We start from the raw sequence: 15,906 nt of genomic DNA, 5'->3' as shown, positions 1-15,906 counted from the left end.
TAATGTCATATTTGTGTAATATTTTCACTATTATACTTATTATTTGAAATTATTTGTTAAGGCCTTATGTGCCCTGGAATTGACTGGACACCAATTCAGGGTGGCCCCTGCTGGGTGCCCAAAGTCAGCTAGGATGGGCTCCAGCACCCCTTGCAACTCTTGTGAGGATAAACGGAAAAAGAAAATGAACAAGTGAAAGAGCTCCATATGAGTCACGGCCCGCCCTATGAAGGGTTAACGCATGTTTTGCCACGTCCTATACCTGTACACTGGAGGAGGGAAGGAGGCGGCAGGTAGGTTGGTCACGTGACCCGTCCCAGGTAGCAGCTCCTGTACAAAAACGACGCACGGCCATTGCTCCGCGATGGTGGCTTCGGGAGGCTTCACGTAAAAAAAAACACTCCACGAACCGTGCCGGAAAAGTCCCGAGGACCCACGGAACTCGCGGCATCGCAGGTGCTTGTTCCCTCTTTGGCTTGGATTTGAGTTTTTTGTGTATATTTGGAGTTTGGACGGTCCCCGAATGACGGCGCAGGTAGATTACCTGGTGGTGCTGTGCGCCGCCACATCTGGCGCCGGCGGCGAGCTGCTGGGCTCCGACGAGAAGGAGCTAGCGAGGCTCCTTTGGCAACAGGTGGATGTCAACAACAAAAAGGTAAACAACACCCATGAGAAGTTCAAGGAATGCAAACGATTTAACTTTTTTTCTTATTTGCATTTTTTTCAAATAATAAAAACAACTTGATAAATGTGGACTGTCACTTAGTGCAAACAAGAGATACTACTTTATCACTTTACTACCTTTATTTTACATTCAAAGGGGTTAGGTGGAGGCCAGGTGGCTTACAGTTCGGGGATCGGGGGTTTGATCCCAAGTGAGTTTTCACTGTGTAGTTTGCATGTTCTGGCTTGTGTGGGTTTTCTCCGGGTAGTCCCGTTTCCTCACAGATCCCCGAAAAAATGCTTGATAGGCTGGGTAAACTGCTAAATTGCTCCTGGGTGTGTTTGTGTGTGAGCATAAATACTTGCCCAATTTTTGCCCGGCCACCGATTTGTGGTGTCCCTGGCTTGGTGCCTGTAGTTTGCTGGGATAGGCTCCATCACCCCCGCGGCCCTTGTGAGGATAAGATGTTCAGAAAATGAATGAGTGGATTACGGGAGGATAGAGGTTAAGGTGTCCTTAATAGGAAATAAAAAGTGATAATCATATTAAGATAAGCATTGTTTTTAAATAGACATTTTTGTCTATTTTACATCAATCTGACATGTTTTTTCTACAAGTCATTACACCAGTTTTAAAAATTATGAGGATGTATATGTATATCAATAACACATGCTATGCACACAACTGCTATATAAAATAAAGCATGAAATGACTTTTTGTTGAATTTCAAGTATATTCATTCTATATTACTTCATAACTACCAAACCTGCTAAATTTTAATTGATGCAACTGGATTGTCTTGTTAGTTGAGAGAGAAAAGGCAAAAAATGTCTCATTTTTGGTAATTAAAAAAAACTGAAGCCCATCTACATATAGACATCATATTTTGGGTCATAAGTAAGTCACAATGTTGACATGTGCAAGTTTGGCCAAAATTATTAGTTTTTTTAGGACTTTTAAAAATATTTATAAATTAAACATTATTAAAAATAAATAATATTATTAAAAAAACAAATACAGCCTGGTTGTGGCCCTCAAGATTGCTCATAAGTTTTTATTCTGATGTGAAATTGTTGTCTGCTATTAATAACAATAGACTTCTAATTAGTTTGAACTGGAAAGACTGGCTGTGAATGTCATCTTTCAATCATCCCATTAACTTCCAAACCATTTCATTGAAGTTGGGCAAGATAAACGAGCTTGTGATCAAGTCCGAAGAGTCCGACCTGGCGGATGACTTAAAGGACGACGACAACGATGTGGTGGAGGAGGCCACGACAGACGAAAATGCATCCATAGCAGATTGCGTCTTTACAGCAAAGAGCCTGGAGGATGCATTAAATACGGTAACGCTTAGGACTGCGACATTTCATTGGGTAACATCACCTGCTCTTGTTTTACACGTCACACTTCTTCTGTTTCCCAAAAAACGCTTTGCAGTTCCATCTTCAGCTGACGAATGAAGTGAACAGCGCAGGTGCGGGCACGTCAGTGTGTTTATGTACCGACGGGCAGCTCCCCATCCGTCAAGTGATTCACCCCGAGGCTGCCAGCAAGGTGAGCGGGCTGGGTTGGTGAACGCCCAAGAGTCAGGGCGGATGATCACTCTCTTTGCGGGGCACCCACGCCGCCGCAAAGCATTGTTGTGTCAGCGCTGCGTTGCTGGTTAAAATTGCTCGCTGGAGATGTCCTTAAGCGGAATTGATAACTGTAACACACCCATGCGCATACCACATTTGAAAGTCACTGCCAACATTTTCCCCACATCTAAAAAGACCAGAGGCCAGAAAAAAATGGGTTTGTCAACTCATTTAGTTTGCTTGCTCTACATGAATGGTAGTTTTTGCAAATACAGTAATCCCTCGAATATCGCGGTAATGTAGAACAAACATGGCCGCGATATTTGAAAAATCGCAAAGTTGTTTTTTTTTAAAATAACTTTTTATACCTATATATAACCTTTAATAACTATTTTCCTTCTGTGCTAAGTCCTAGTAAGCAAGAGTGGCTTCCTCTTATGAGTTTCAGTGTGAATGTTCACATTTTTATGAACTAAAAAATAAATAAAATGTTTTTTTCTTCAGCTTTGAGTTTTAGTAGCAAAAGTTGCTTCCGCTTGCTAGTTTCATTGTGGATTTTCATATTTGTATTGATTTAAAAAATGTAAAAACAATTAATCGCGGAAAAAATTGCAAAGTGGTGGATTTGCGATAAGTGAATAACGCGATAATCCAGGGATTGCTGTGGTTTCTTTTGCTGCTGTAAAATATTCTTGGCTCTCATTGCACTAATAGAGAGCCTATAATCCTGGTTTTAGAACAAAAGGCACCTACATACTCTTATATCATGTCTTTTCACTCCAGAACATCCTGGTCCCTGACTGTTTCTACTCCTTCTTTGACCTGCGTAAAGAGTTCAGACTCCATTACCCATCTGACCTCAATACTTTGGATTTGGAAACCATGATGGAGTGTATCCTTTCTGTGTAACACACTGAAAACATTTGAGATTTTGAACTCAAGTTTTTTCTCGTCAATTGTTTCTTGGAAGATTGCAAACGAGCCACAGGGTGTTGGCATCATGAATTGACATTCTGAAACGTGTGTGTTTAACTAACAGGGCAAGCCTAAAACACACCTACTGGAAGAGGAAACAATTACCTACCTGTCTCTCCTTTTAACCCTTTCTTTACTTGTTCCCTTTGTCACAATGTTCTTATTATTGAACTCCTTGACTAACATCCTGTTTAGCTTTAGGCATACCCGCAGAAGTGCCTGCAATGTGCGACTCCATGTGTTTACTGGATCCATCCGCCACGCCGCCTCCAGAAGTAGCAGTGCAGCAGGTTCAAATGATGGCCAAAATTGTACTTCATCTGCTTTCTGAGCCTTTGTGTGAGTACTGCAAACCACTGTATTCAGTTGGACAAAGGCAAAGCTAGATTTAGGGGCAAGAATATTCCCCATTAATCTTTATTGACACTGTTGGAGAGATAACACATAAAGAATAAATAACTATTAGAGAGCTTGTAGTTTTCAATAGTGTTGTATCTAGCTAAGATTAGCACCATCTCTGCACGCTACCATAAAAAAAAAAACGAGAAAAAAGGTTTTCTTTTTTCTTCTCCCCTTTTGATAAACCATAGGATGTGGCATAGAGTCACATTATGACTCGCCCAATCACAACAGGTTTTGCGCATCCATCTTCCTTAAGTATAGGATGAAACATATACTTAAACATTATAGTTTTTCAAAAAACAGCATTCAATGGAACACACTTTGGCAAAATGTCTGAAAAATTGCTGTTATTTTAAGAGAAACTAGTGGAAACTCAACCTTTTATTGAGCACTTTCTCATAAAAAGCAAATTACTAGACTAATTTCAGGATCAGCATCTGAAAAGTAGTCACCATATTAAATGTTGTTGAATCTCTACCTCTCAGACAGTGTCCTTATTTTTTGTAAATGCATTTATTTATTTATTTTACCCCTTGCTCACATGCTTTTAGTCACTGTGATTTAATGAAGTCATTTCTGAAATGCAGGCCACACATTCTCAAACCCGGAAAGAGTTAATGAAAAATTTGAGTCGGGTACTTGGTAAGTGATATTTACTCCGAATTAAAAATTCAGCCTGCCCTCCACTAAAGTACAATTCATTCACCTTGAACATTTTTTTTACAGTAGTAAAATGGAGAAAGTGTGTGATAGCACAGTAATCAGAGCCAGAGGGTTGCCATGGCAGTCTTCAGATCAAGACATTGCCAGGTTCTTCAGTGGACTAAACATTGCCAAGTAAGTGAGTATGCTTGAATAGGAGAAAACCCTAAAGTACGTGTAAAAATGTGTCTACCTGTATATTTTATTGTCTGGCTCAGAGGAGGGGCTGCCTTGTGCCTTAATGCTCAGGGGAGGAGGAATGGCGAGGCCCTTGTTCGTTTTGTCAGCGAAGAACATCGCGACCTAGCCCTGCAAAGACATAAACATCATATGGGCAACAGATACATTGAGGTAAGCTGTATGAAGCCCCTTGCCCGAAATACCTGACTTCCCAGTCGTGCTATCATTCTGTAATGAACTGGATTCTCATTGCAGGTTTACAAGGCGACTGGGGAAGATTTCCTGAAGATAGCAGGGGGTGAGCAATATGGACTCCAGAACACTTTTGCTGTTGACACAATATGAAATTCTGATGGATGGCTATCCAGAATTAAGCCAGAAAAATGGTTTTAGGAGACAGAAAAATGGGGAATTGAATAGAAATACATGGTAGTACATCACAAATTAGAGATGGCCTGATTTTTAAAAATTTAGATACTTCTAATCCGATATATTTGTTGTGGTAACAATACAATGTCAAGCAAAACCCCATATTTCTAGACCAGTGAAAATAATGTAACCAATAAATTACAAGTAGTATTAAAACATGCCCTGCTGGGTACCTCATCATGAAATGCATTGTTTACATTATTAAATAATGCACTGTGACTGTCATTAATGTCAGCAATAATAGTGTTTTGCAGATAAAAATGTAAAAATTAGGTGGATGTGGGTTCAAGTAAAAGTTAATATATACAAACTTAATACGAAAACACACAAAAACAGCTGAAGTCAATTGAGACAAAGTCAGTAGATCACATTTTTACAACTCCTTGATTTAGTCCGCTTTAGATCTTCTACCTTCGAACTTATTTGCACAAGTTTGAATATAATTAAATGACACAAATCAGTGTTTTGCACAATTAAGAATGTCCTACTAAAGCTTCATCCAGATGTGAACATTGTTTTCCAAAATATACTTGATGCATTGCACCTTGATACTGTATTGTTACGAATATTAATGTTAGCTATTTCGCTTTCAATTTCAATTAGAAACTACATTTTGTCGGTTAATAATAACAACATGCCTGCTGTCCTAACAATCAAATGCAAGATGACATGTTTTCCTTTTTATCAATCATTTTCTTGAGTTCTACACCAGTTAAATGGGTCAAAACAATGTGGGTAGTAAATAGAGACTTTGTTTATAACCGCAATCAAACACAATGATAAGTCTCATTATTACAATTCTATCTGTTAATTTTTCTTTCTTTTTTAAAGCCTGCTACTGTGTTTTTGCCGCAGGTACATCTAACGAAGTAGCCACATTCCTATCTCGCGAGGACCAGATCATAGTGAGAATGCGAGGTCTTCCCTTCACGGCCACACACGAGCAAGTTCTCGCTTTCTTCTCGGCGGAGGACGCACTCAAAGATACGTGTCCAGTCAGCGGGGGAAGGGACGGCATCTTGTTTGTGCGCTACCCCGACGGTCGACCCACTGGAGACGCCTTTGTTTTATTTTCCTGCGATGACCATGCCCAGTGTGCACTCAGGAAACACAAGGAGATACTCGGAAGGAGATACATTGAGTTGTTCAAGAGTACGGCAGCTGAAGTCCAGCAGGTACTTGAAATGCTACTAAATTGTCTTTTAGTTTTGCTCAAAGGGCAGATTGACCTATTTGTGTGGGGGTGACTTTTTACCCCCTATTTAACTAGGAAAAAGTAGGATTTAAGGGTGGGACCTGCTAAGCAAAGACTGGCATGTTTACCTAGATGAACTAACGGTATTTTGCCCCTGTTTATTTATGTATTTATTTATTTTCCAATTTGACATACTTGATGCAGTAGATCTACCCAAATCTACACTCCAGCTTTTCCCATAAGACACCTTTATTGGCTCCCTTTGGAAAATGCAAACAAACCAAGGTCCTGTTGGCAATGAGCCATCTCCTCAACTCATCCTATTCTGGTTAAAACTGTCCATGTTGTACACTAAAGGTATAAGGATTATTTTTGGGGTTAGTATTCCTGGAAAAATGGCTGAGACATTTCAAAGTCATCATATTTAGATGCAAAAGTGGTTAAAATATATCATTAAATAATCATTTTTTGAAAATATTTTTGCATCATGTAGAATGCTGGACAAGTGTTTTTTTAAGCGGTCCCAGGCAGAATTCTTTTTTTTTTTAAATCACTGATTCCAGAAGAAAAAGATTCATTAACTTGTGTATTGTTAATTTTTTTTCAGCCACAATAGTGTGAAAAGATAAACATGTTTATTGCTCAAATGCCTGTAAATTAGAAAAGGTAACTGCTGCAGGCTTCTAAAAAGCACATGCACAATTCTCACCGGGAGCGTCGTTTATCACCTGCAAAATGTAATTGGCGCAATTACTGCAGATTTTTTTTCCAGACAAATCATTATATTTTGACTGACTTTGGTTAGACCATTTATTTGTATTACCCATTGCATATTCAAAACATTGTCATATTTTTATTCAAAGGGGACCAGTTGGTTTCCATGGTGAGACAGAATCAAGTGTCTCATGACTCATTTCTAACATTTTTTATGCAATTTGTTGACTGAGACCAGATCAGAGCCACTAAGAAATAGTCAGACAGTTAACTGTTGTTCTTATGTGTTATAGGTGTTAAATCGCTACTCGTCTACCCCCCTGATCTCAGTGGCGCCCGCCCCCTTGCTGTCGGTTTTGCCCGCGGTCTCTCTCCTTCCCTCTCCCATCATCGTGAGAGACTGCCTAAGACTGCGAGGCTTGCCCTACTCGGCGACCATCGAGGACATCCTTACCTTCCTAGGCGACTTCACTCACGATGTCCGACCTCATGGCGTGCATATGGTCCTCAATCAGCAGGTATGTCACCCCGTCTCTTAAAAGTAGCAAACAGTACCAATCCCGGTGGAGCTAATCCTGTTTAATTGACAAAAACAATTTTCGTCAGTGCAATAGTAGTGAAAAATGTAAATAAGAAGAATTAGTTTCTCAAAATGACCTAATATTTGGTCTACACATTCATCATAAATTACACATCACAAGCTTAAATATCAAATACATGTTTGGGGCAATTTTTGCTCTAGATATTAATGTATAGATCCAAAAGTTAAAGCAAGGGATATAAATCACCAATTCCAAGCCAGTATCATATCAATTTTTGAAGAATTTTGCGGTATATGTAGATATTGGCGGGTCTGATTGAAGCCAAATTGATGTATACACCTAACATTTAATGCATGCAGTGGGTTACAAAAGTATAGATTCAAAATATTTTTAAATGGTCTCTGCATTGCAATCTGCGACCTAACATGCGATAAAAGTTAGTTTCACTGTCACTGCACCGTAACTAAAAGAATAATCCCCTCACAAAAGCGTCCTGGGTTCAAATCCAGCTTATGTCCCACCTGTGTGGAGTTTGCATGTGCTGCCTGGGCCTGCGTGAGTTTCCTCCGGGTACTCCGGTTTCCTCCCACATTCCAAAAACATGCATGGTAGGCTGATTGGACACTCTAAATTGCCCCTAGGTATGAGTGTGAGTGTGCATGGTTGTCCCTTTGCCCTGCCATCAGCTGGCATCTGGCCTAGAGTCAGCTGGGATAAGCTCCAGCACCCCCAGCGACCCTAATGAAGATAGAGTAGTTCAGAAAATGAGATGAGATGAGAGACCGCACAAAAACACTAATACCGCTTGAGTTGCATTATGTTGCCAATTTTGGCATGATGGCACCATGCTACATAACAAATGTTTTCGTTGCGTGTTTTCATTTTTTTTCCCAGGGCCGTCCATCAGGCGACTGCTTTATCCAAATGACGTCAGCAGAGCGAGCAATTTCAGCCTCCCAGCATCTCCACAAGCACGTAATGTCCTGCCAGCACGGGCCCAACAGCCGCTACGTAGAGGTGTTCCCTTGCAGCGCCGAGGAGATGGGCCTAGTGCTGATGGGAGGCTCGCTCTCACACATGCACACACACACACACAGCCGCAACAGGAGTGGGACAGGGCTCAGCCCGCCGCCATGTAAGTCCAGACGTAAGTGCTGCTGGGAGCTGGGGGTGCTTCGGGCCTGCAGGGGTAGGTGGGCTCCTGCCGTGGGGGCAGGGTTGCTGGGTTTTTCTCCAATCGAGTGTGAACTGGACGTACTGGTCTAACCAGGAGATTCGTAACTGTGCGTTTGTGTGTGTGTGTGTGTGTGTGTGTGTGTGTGTGTGTGTGTGTGTGTGTGTGTGTGTGTGTGTGTATGTACGTATATGGTCAAGATCGGAATGTCTGTGTGTGTGTTGGGGGGCAGGGGGCCCCTCCTAATGAATGACCATGATTAATTCACTAGTTTGCATGCATTGATGGCATTCTTTTAGTCTGGATGCGACACACTTCTAATCTGAGTTCACCTTGCGGTTCATACCAAAAGCATGTTTGTTCTTCTCACTTTCACATTTGACACTCATCAAAGGTGAATAATGGACCTATGAAAGTAGGAGGGGTTAAAATATGGCCAAGGGCTTGTGTCTAAAGTCTCCAGACTTACCAGTTAGTCTTGGTTGTGGAGTCAAGTGGCACACCTATTTTGCTTGTGTTTGGTAATTCAGGAAAGTTGGGTGGGGCTTAACTTCAGAAATGAACTTTTTGTCGCTCCCCCTTTTCCAAACACTGATTATTGATGTGTTAATGTTCACACCAGTGAACAGGACACAAGGCAAACTGAAAACAGAATTAAGGTCATGTTAGGACAGGCCTTGACTTTTATGACTGGCAATAAATGCCAAATTGTGAGTTCCTGTTCCAAATGCCATTAGCCAAAGACCAATTTGGGCAGGGGAATGACTTTCCATCATTATGAAACAAAATATACTGTATACACTCTACAATATAGGGACTCATTTTTTCTTGTGTAGCTTCAAAGATAAACGTTTTAGTGTGATTTGGGCAAGTAGAGACAAAGTTCATTCGAAGGATTTTAGTATTTGCACTTTGCGTGATTTGGGGAAGTAGAGACGAAGTTCAGTCCAAGGAGGCTGACAATTGCAAACCACGGCCACTTACTTCATCTTTACACCAATTAGGAATCCAATTATAGCAAAAAAAATACAAATAAAAGCTTTGTGTACAGTCTTCCCTCGATTATCGTGAGTTATCGCATTTTCACTTTTTTGCAATTTTTTTCTGCTATTATTATTTTCTTAAATTTAAGTTCATAAAAATGTGAAAATACACGCTAAAATTCACAAGCGGAAGCCACTCCCGTCTTCCGCTTGCTACTAGGACTCATCACTAAAAAAAGGGTAACCCTACTTTGCAATTTTTCAATGATTGCGGCCATTTTTAAACTACATTAACAGCGATATTCGAGGGATCACTGTATACGCAAAACATTCTAAGTGAACGTGGTCATTGTTTGCAAGCGTGCATGAGCGCCTCTCTTCGACATTGAACACACAGAACAATCGCTATGAAGTGTTGGCACGTGTGAAGTGGGTTGATTTCCTATGTTTGCTTTGTCTTTGCTACAGGTTTATCTCCATCAACCTACGCTTTCACGCCCACCCAACCCGTTCTGTCCGCCGAGGCTGCCGCTGCACTCTACCCTCCGCTCGGTCAGGTTTTGCTAGCTCCCCGCCCTTTGCACCCCGGGCATGGCTATTATCCGTCCACAGCACAGCTCTATATGAACTACACTGCTTACTATCCAAGGTAATGCCGCCAGCATTGTGAATAGAAAATGTGGGTTCTTTTGAGTCTACATCTTGATTAAATGGGGGGGGAAAAGTGTTAAAATATTTTGTTTGGGTGCTGGAGCCTATCCCAGCCAACCCCGGGCCACATCCGGAAGTATTTAAAAAAATATATTGAACAAACTACATCTTAAATTTGTAAAATTAACTTAAACTGACGAGTGAAAATGTCCTTCATTTTTTGTATTTGCCGACAAGGATTTATCTTTTCGAGAAGGCAATGTATTTCAGGGTTCTTTTATGTCTAATGATCTTTGATTGTAAATTTTGACAAACTTTGGTGAAGCATTTGCGCCCGAATTTATATAGGTAAGGGTGCTGCCATGACAACCTCCAAGTTTTTCCCAGATAAGGGATTTGGGGCGAGTTCATTAAGGTTACATTCGTGACTGCCACACCACTACATCATGTTCCACAGATTTTAATAAGTAAAATGCAACAACTTCTTTGCTCCTTCCGATTGGCTCATAGAAATTTTGAACAATTTCCTGGTGATTGGCCCATGAAGTTGTACATTTTGACTTTTTTTTCCGCTTTTTTGGGGGAGATTAAAATTTAAAGAATTGGCCACATTGATAAATAATTGGTGAATGAATGATATTCTGAAATGTCGTTACTGTCATTTTTTTTACATAATGAAAAGAACGCTCTATATTGACATATTTAGGCAGGCAAAAATAGTTTTTGTTTTTTGCTGGTCATCGAGATGGCATGTTAAGACTTCAGTTTATCAATAAAAGCACACCTTCACATGTTTTTCCCCCTACAGCCCACCTGGCTCTCCCACAACTGTGGGTTTCTTCCCCTCCCCCTCTACTCACTCTTCCCCGGGCGGTTTGATGCGCATGCCTGGTCTGACCTACAACAGCAAAGAGCTCATTAACGCGGTGCAGGGCTATCAGGTAAATGAAGCGTTTTGCTTCTCGATAATCCAAACGCTGGAATACAATTATACTCATGCCAAGGGTGTGTGTAGTCAGACATGCCGCGTTTGTCCGGAGGCTCTCAAACAAGTTTATCCTGTCTTCTCTCCCTTGCGCCCTGACTCTGACTCTCACTCTCCGATACTTGCTATGACTTGTAGTAGTAGTCACGGAGCCCAGACTCTAAGAAAGGTGCTTAAGAGCTTAAAAAGACAGTTTATGTATTCAGGGGTCTGTATGGGCTTTTTTTGTAAGTTCTCTTATCCTCACCCCCAGCCCCGTGTCTATCATTCCTCCTCTAATCTAGCACGAAGTACACCTCAGGTGATGCTTTCACTTGTTCTTGACCCCATTATAGACGTTGTAGCCTGAAGAATAGGCGTGCTGTTGGGATAAGTTGTAGGCTCGTTTCAAGGGGAATTCATAGTTTAGCTTCAAGGAGGCATTAAGAACAATAAAGCCAAATGTAGAAGTACAAAATGAAATAAGAATGCATTGTAGAAACAAAGTAAGTAATGTAAAAAGGCAGAAGGCAGGAATTAAGAAGTTAATATGAATGCCGTAAGGCTATTGGCTTAATTGCCTTGATATTTTTAAGGTTGTCAGAAAACAAAGTTTCGCAAGCCTCATGGCATATTTCCATTGACATTAATAAAAAAATTAAAAAAAAGGCTTCCAGAAAACCCCAAAGTAGAAATTCAACCAAAGTGTGGTTGCATCTGTTCATTCAATAATGGTTCAATTTGTAAAAACATGGAGGACTGGGAGGTGAGTATGTAAGTTATAGTTGTGTTTTTAATGAAACAATGAATAAGTTAACTAATCCATTTGAGTTTAGCTTTTTAACCTGAACTTTAGAATGTAGTCGTTGGTTGTTTTGTTTTCAATTTCTAGAAATGTGTTCTGTGCTTCCAGTTTTAAAAAGTTAACCTTTTTTTTTAGTATTGAGTTTAAGTATTTGTCGTTTCGGGTTACATCGCCGGTGTAGTAACGGAACTCTGGTCATAAGTCAAGGACTCCCTGATGTATATATATATTGTATATTCAGGAGATGTTTTTTTTGTGTCCAGACTGCAATGGAGCCGGTCTCCGTCCTGAGCAGCAGCTTAATCGGCCAAGCGGCCGGAGGCGAGCCCCCCTTGGTGTCCCTCCCTGGTCTGATGGCTAAGCCTTCTGGACACTACCTGGACCTGAGCCTCCTCTAAGTGGCCGGTGCATGTGTATTGTTAGCTTTTTCAAAGTAGTCTTATTTATATCTTCAAAAACAGCCACTATTATATTTTATACTATGTATGGCCTTAGCCAAAAAAGCAGATTGTCTTTTGTCATTGCACAGTGTATCTTAAAAAGCTTTGTAGAGAATTTTGACGTGTTACATTATTTGAATAATCACTGTTTTATATATCTGTCTATATAAATGTATATGTATGCGTATACATATATGTATATTATATTTGATAGCCAAGTAGTAAGAATTTATACCGAGAGCTCAATGATTTGAGTTTTGCCTTCAAGAGTGTGTGTAAGTGTGTATGTGAGAGTCTATTGTATGAGCGCAGTGCATATGTTGTGTTTTAACAAAGCAGCGTTAAGGCCATGCTGAAAAACTTCTTTTAAAAGAAGGGAAATTTAGGCTGAATAAATCGTGAGAGGACAGCTATGTATGTATAGTTAAGACAAATCTTTTAGGAGGTGAAAATGATATTACAATGAATGTTACATCAAAAACCGATGCTGGTGATCATTAGTTGAGCACAATGTTCAATTTCCGTCTCAAATCAAAATGTGACATCTAATAAAAACATATTTAAGTCGTGAAACATGTTAAATTTCCCAAAATCCGATGACTTCATTTGATTAGATTTGTTTAGAATCAGATTTTTTTCCCTTTTCAGTCTGGCCCTTAAACTCTTTGTTGTTCATGTTTTCATAGCTAATGTGTTTGTGTAATATAAATGTGTTTTGTTTCCATGACCAGTATACACTGACGATACTGGAAGCTTTAGTGCATGAAGAAGTTAGCAGTGGAAAACCTCCAATGTTTACAAAAGAGCCAACAACTCCGATGCACTGCTAACCAACAACCGCATATACTTTATGTAGCAGCATGTTTGAATGCTAATTTGTGTGACACAAACTAAAATATTGACAATGACAATACAAACATAACAATAACTTGTTTTCAAAGTATAATGCAGTACTGGTCTAAGTCTAAAAATCTGTCAATACTTGGTGACTTTGCTCCAATCGTACCCACACTTAACCAAGAAATGATGCAAACGGGGTTAGCTCACCCAAATTTTCAATGGCTCATTAGTTTTTTTCAAGTACCTAACGTGGTTTATCTCCAATGTTGTTGTATCTTGTCTTGGAGTTAAAGCAGAGCTTTAGTTGTGTGTAACCTTAGCACACAGTTACATTCTCCAAGAGGATCTCGGTTTACGAAGCGAAGCTCTAACAAAAGGGAAGAAAACAAAAGATTTCATTTTTAGATTTTTCACCAAAGTCCACTAAATACGCATTAGGCGTAGACGCAGATTGAAATGAATATACATTGTGAAATTGTGTTCTTTTCGTGTATGTGTTTGGGACTGAAAGGTCCTGCTGAACAATAAACGTATTAAGACATTTGCATTATTCCAGCTAGTATTATTCATGTTGTGTCGAGGAGGGGTGTGGGGGCAACACAGCAGCCCCAAGGCTGGAGTGGGAACTCCCTGACATTGGCCACTGTGACTATACACACATATTCTAACGGCGAAAAGAATGGTGAGAAAAGGAAAAAGGGGGACGAAAGCAGACAAAAAAACCATGCTCCAGACCCCCAGGGAAGATTTGCCATTGTTGTAATTTAATATTGGTACTCACTCCACCCCTTTCGGCTTGAGCCTTTTTAAACCCTCATACTGCCTGACAACACTAATGATATGCTTAAGTGTCCATACTCAACTTTTGTGTCGAAAATTTTCACTTAAACCCCAAAAAACAATTAAGACACTTTTGCTTTATTATTCTGAAAATTCCTTGCAAAGCAAAGCTCTCCAAAATACTTCCAAAACAAAAGGAAATACTTAAACAATGCAATAGACTACTTACCAGGTGGTCCTCTTCCTTGTATGTGTCCAGTTCACTAAATTCATCCTTTCTTTGGACTGAAAAATAATAATAAAATTATATATCGGCAGTGTTCGTGTTGTAACAATTTCCAACATAATATACGTAGCAATCATTTTCTGATAAAATGATTGAATTGCTTGGAAAAAATAACAAACGCTGCAAGATACTGTAATGACAATAAACAGAAGAGCCCATCCCTTTGGTACATCACTTGGTAGTACTTTTTTAGTGATTCAAACATTTTATGTTGTGGCCCAGCAAAGTCCAATTAGTTAAATTGAGTTATGTTCATTTATTCATTTCATTTTCTGTGACGACAAACTGGTCAAAAGAGAGTTCTTGTTGTTGTGAGAGGCTGCAAGTGGAAGTAAAGCAGGCCGCAATGTTAATGGGACAATTTCAAAACAAAATAACAGATAGAGGAAATGTAGTGTATTTACATTTTGTGGGATTTTGTAACTTGGATCCCATGTATGGTGGGATGGTCACTTGCATAGCAAAGACTTTTGTAACCTGCAATTTTCATACCAGGAGGAATTCGTAAGTAGAGGTGTTCGTAAGTAGAGGCACGACAGTATTTTCACTACAACTTTAAACGAACCCAGTATAAAATTCACTAATAATTACTTCAAAAGGTTGCTTTAGTGAGCCTAATGAAGATAAGGAAAGTAAGTGGACTAAGATGAAGATAAGGAAAGTAAGTGGAGTAAGGAACTTCCTGCTTGAACCTCATGCAAAGCAGCCTTACTTTTTTTTTTTATTCATGCATGAACTTTCGAACGCTCGCAGCACAGCAATTACAGAGTGACTCACTACTCGCTCTGCAGGTGTTGGGGGCAGCTGAATAAATTATATTCTTCATTTTAACGACGACATTCCCTCACAGGGAGGGTTAGTGACACGTTCACGTTAGTCGTAGAGCAAAAGGGTGAGGCTGGTCGACATTCCGTGTCAGTGCACAAACACAAAAAGTGTTGATAATACGGCCTTAGTTGAGTTCACCTTGGTGGGCTGGCGTAAAGTGAGGGGGATAAAGGTTTAAAAGCAGCCTAGAGGTAGAAAAATGCACGTTCATTTGATTTGTTTCAAATTGCGACGAAAAAATTGGCGGCATAGAGTGTAATTGTTTGATAAAAGTAACTTGATGACAACTTAATGAGTTTAACCGCATAATTACACGTTTGGATTCTTTAAGAGCAACACAAATAAGATGTTATCGTGGGAAAACACTAAATGCCGTGCCAAAATGACAGTGCCATGATACAGAACAGTACTTTTAGGAGCTCCACATGTAGTATCAGATTTCAAGTTTTTATCTGGAAGCATTCTCCTACATTATAAAACAAGCATGTTAGTTCAATAAAGAACGTCACTGAATTGCACCATACTAAAACTAGTGAGAAACAATCGCCAAAAAGGTACAAACGAATAAAAGGATATGTCGTAGAGACGAAGACTGAAGACAACGAGTGCGCTCGTCGATGTGTAGAGCTAATTTGTCTCCCACTAGTGGACGCTTTAGGGACATCAGCAACTTTTTTTTCTATGGACATAATCAAAAAGTAGATATTCATTAATATTACCATATTAAGTCGCAAAGCACTCATTTGGATAGATTTGGATTGATCACACCAAA

At 39.9% G+C, this 15,906-nt stretch overlaps 1 protein-coding gene and 1 long non-coding RNA gene across 9 annotated transcripts; one reads left to right on the top strand and one right to left on the bottom strand.

The window, feature by feature from the left end:
• Positions 1-268: 268 nt before the first annotated feature.
• Positions 269-12,515, top strand: esrp1 (epithelial splicing regulatory protein 1). 2 transcript variants are annotated; one of them, XM_077721163.1, is made up of 15 exons: positions 269-655; positions 1,846-2,010; positions 2,105-2,221; positions 3,028-3,136; positions 3,415-3,558; positions 4,209-4,263; positions 4,348-4,458; positions 4,542-4,674; positions 4,759-4,801; positions 5,788-6,107; positions 7,135-7,359; positions 8,278-8,518; positions 10,009-10,189; positions 11,000-11,132; positions 12,224-12,515. In XM_077721163.1, the coding sequence occupies exons 1-15, from the start codon at positions 524-526 to the stop codon at positions 12,356-12,358; spliced, it is 2,244 nt and encodes a 747-aa protein (XP_077577289.1). In that variant the 5' UTR covers positions 269-523; the 3' UTR covers positions 12,359-12,515. The 2 variants fall into 2 exon arrangements, with proteins under 2 accessions (XP_077577289.1, XP_077577288.1); XM_077721162.1 differs by having other exon boundaries at positions 8,278-8,530.
• Positions 1,705-15,745, bottom strand: LOC144199494 (uncharacterized). Of its 7 annotated transcripts, none has more exons than XR_013326921.1 (11): positions 14,711-15,745; positions 14,250-14,305; positions 13,485-13,607; positions 9,027-9,199; positions 7,296-7,416; positions 4,707-4,831; positions 4,517-4,632; positions 3,427-3,575; positions 3,002-3,066; positions 2,051-2,372; positions 1,705-1,989 (listed from the first exon to the last, which is right to left on the bottom strand). It is a non-coding gene; the product is annotated as an uncharacterized LOC144199494 (long non-coding RNA). The 7 variants fall into 7 exon arrangements; XR_013326924.1 differs by having other exon boundaries at positions 15,084-15,745; XR_013326920.1 differs by having other exon boundaries at positions 13,448-13,607; positions 14,250-15,745.
• Positions 15,746-15,906: the final 161 nt, after the last annotated feature.

The sequence above is a fragment of the Stigmatopora nigra genome, chromosome 7 (genome assembly GCF_051989575.1).
Source record: "Stigmatopora nigra isolate UIUO_SnigA chromosome 7, RoL_Snig_1.1, whole genome shotgun sequence".
Lineage (NCBI taxonomy): Eukaryota > Metazoa > Chordata > Actinopteri > Syngnathiformes > Syngnathidae > Stigmatopora > Stigmatopora nigra.
This window is presented reverse-complemented; position numbering and strand designations above follow the sequence as displayed.

Excerpts from the sequence above, each read along its gene's own strand:
- esrp1 (XM_077721162.1), top strand. The coding sequence starts at position 524 with ATGACGGCGCAGGTAGATTACCTGGTGGTGCTGTGCGCCGCCACATCT. Across the intron at positions 3,559-4,208 it reads TCTGCTTTCTGAGCCTTTGT|GCCACACATTCTCAAACCCG; the intron begins GTGAGTACTGCA and ends TCTGAAATGCAG. Across the intron at positions 8,531-10,008 it reads GCCGCCATGTAAGTCCAGAC|GTTTATCTCCATCAACCTAC; the intron begins GTAAGTGCTGCT and ends TCTTTGCTACAG.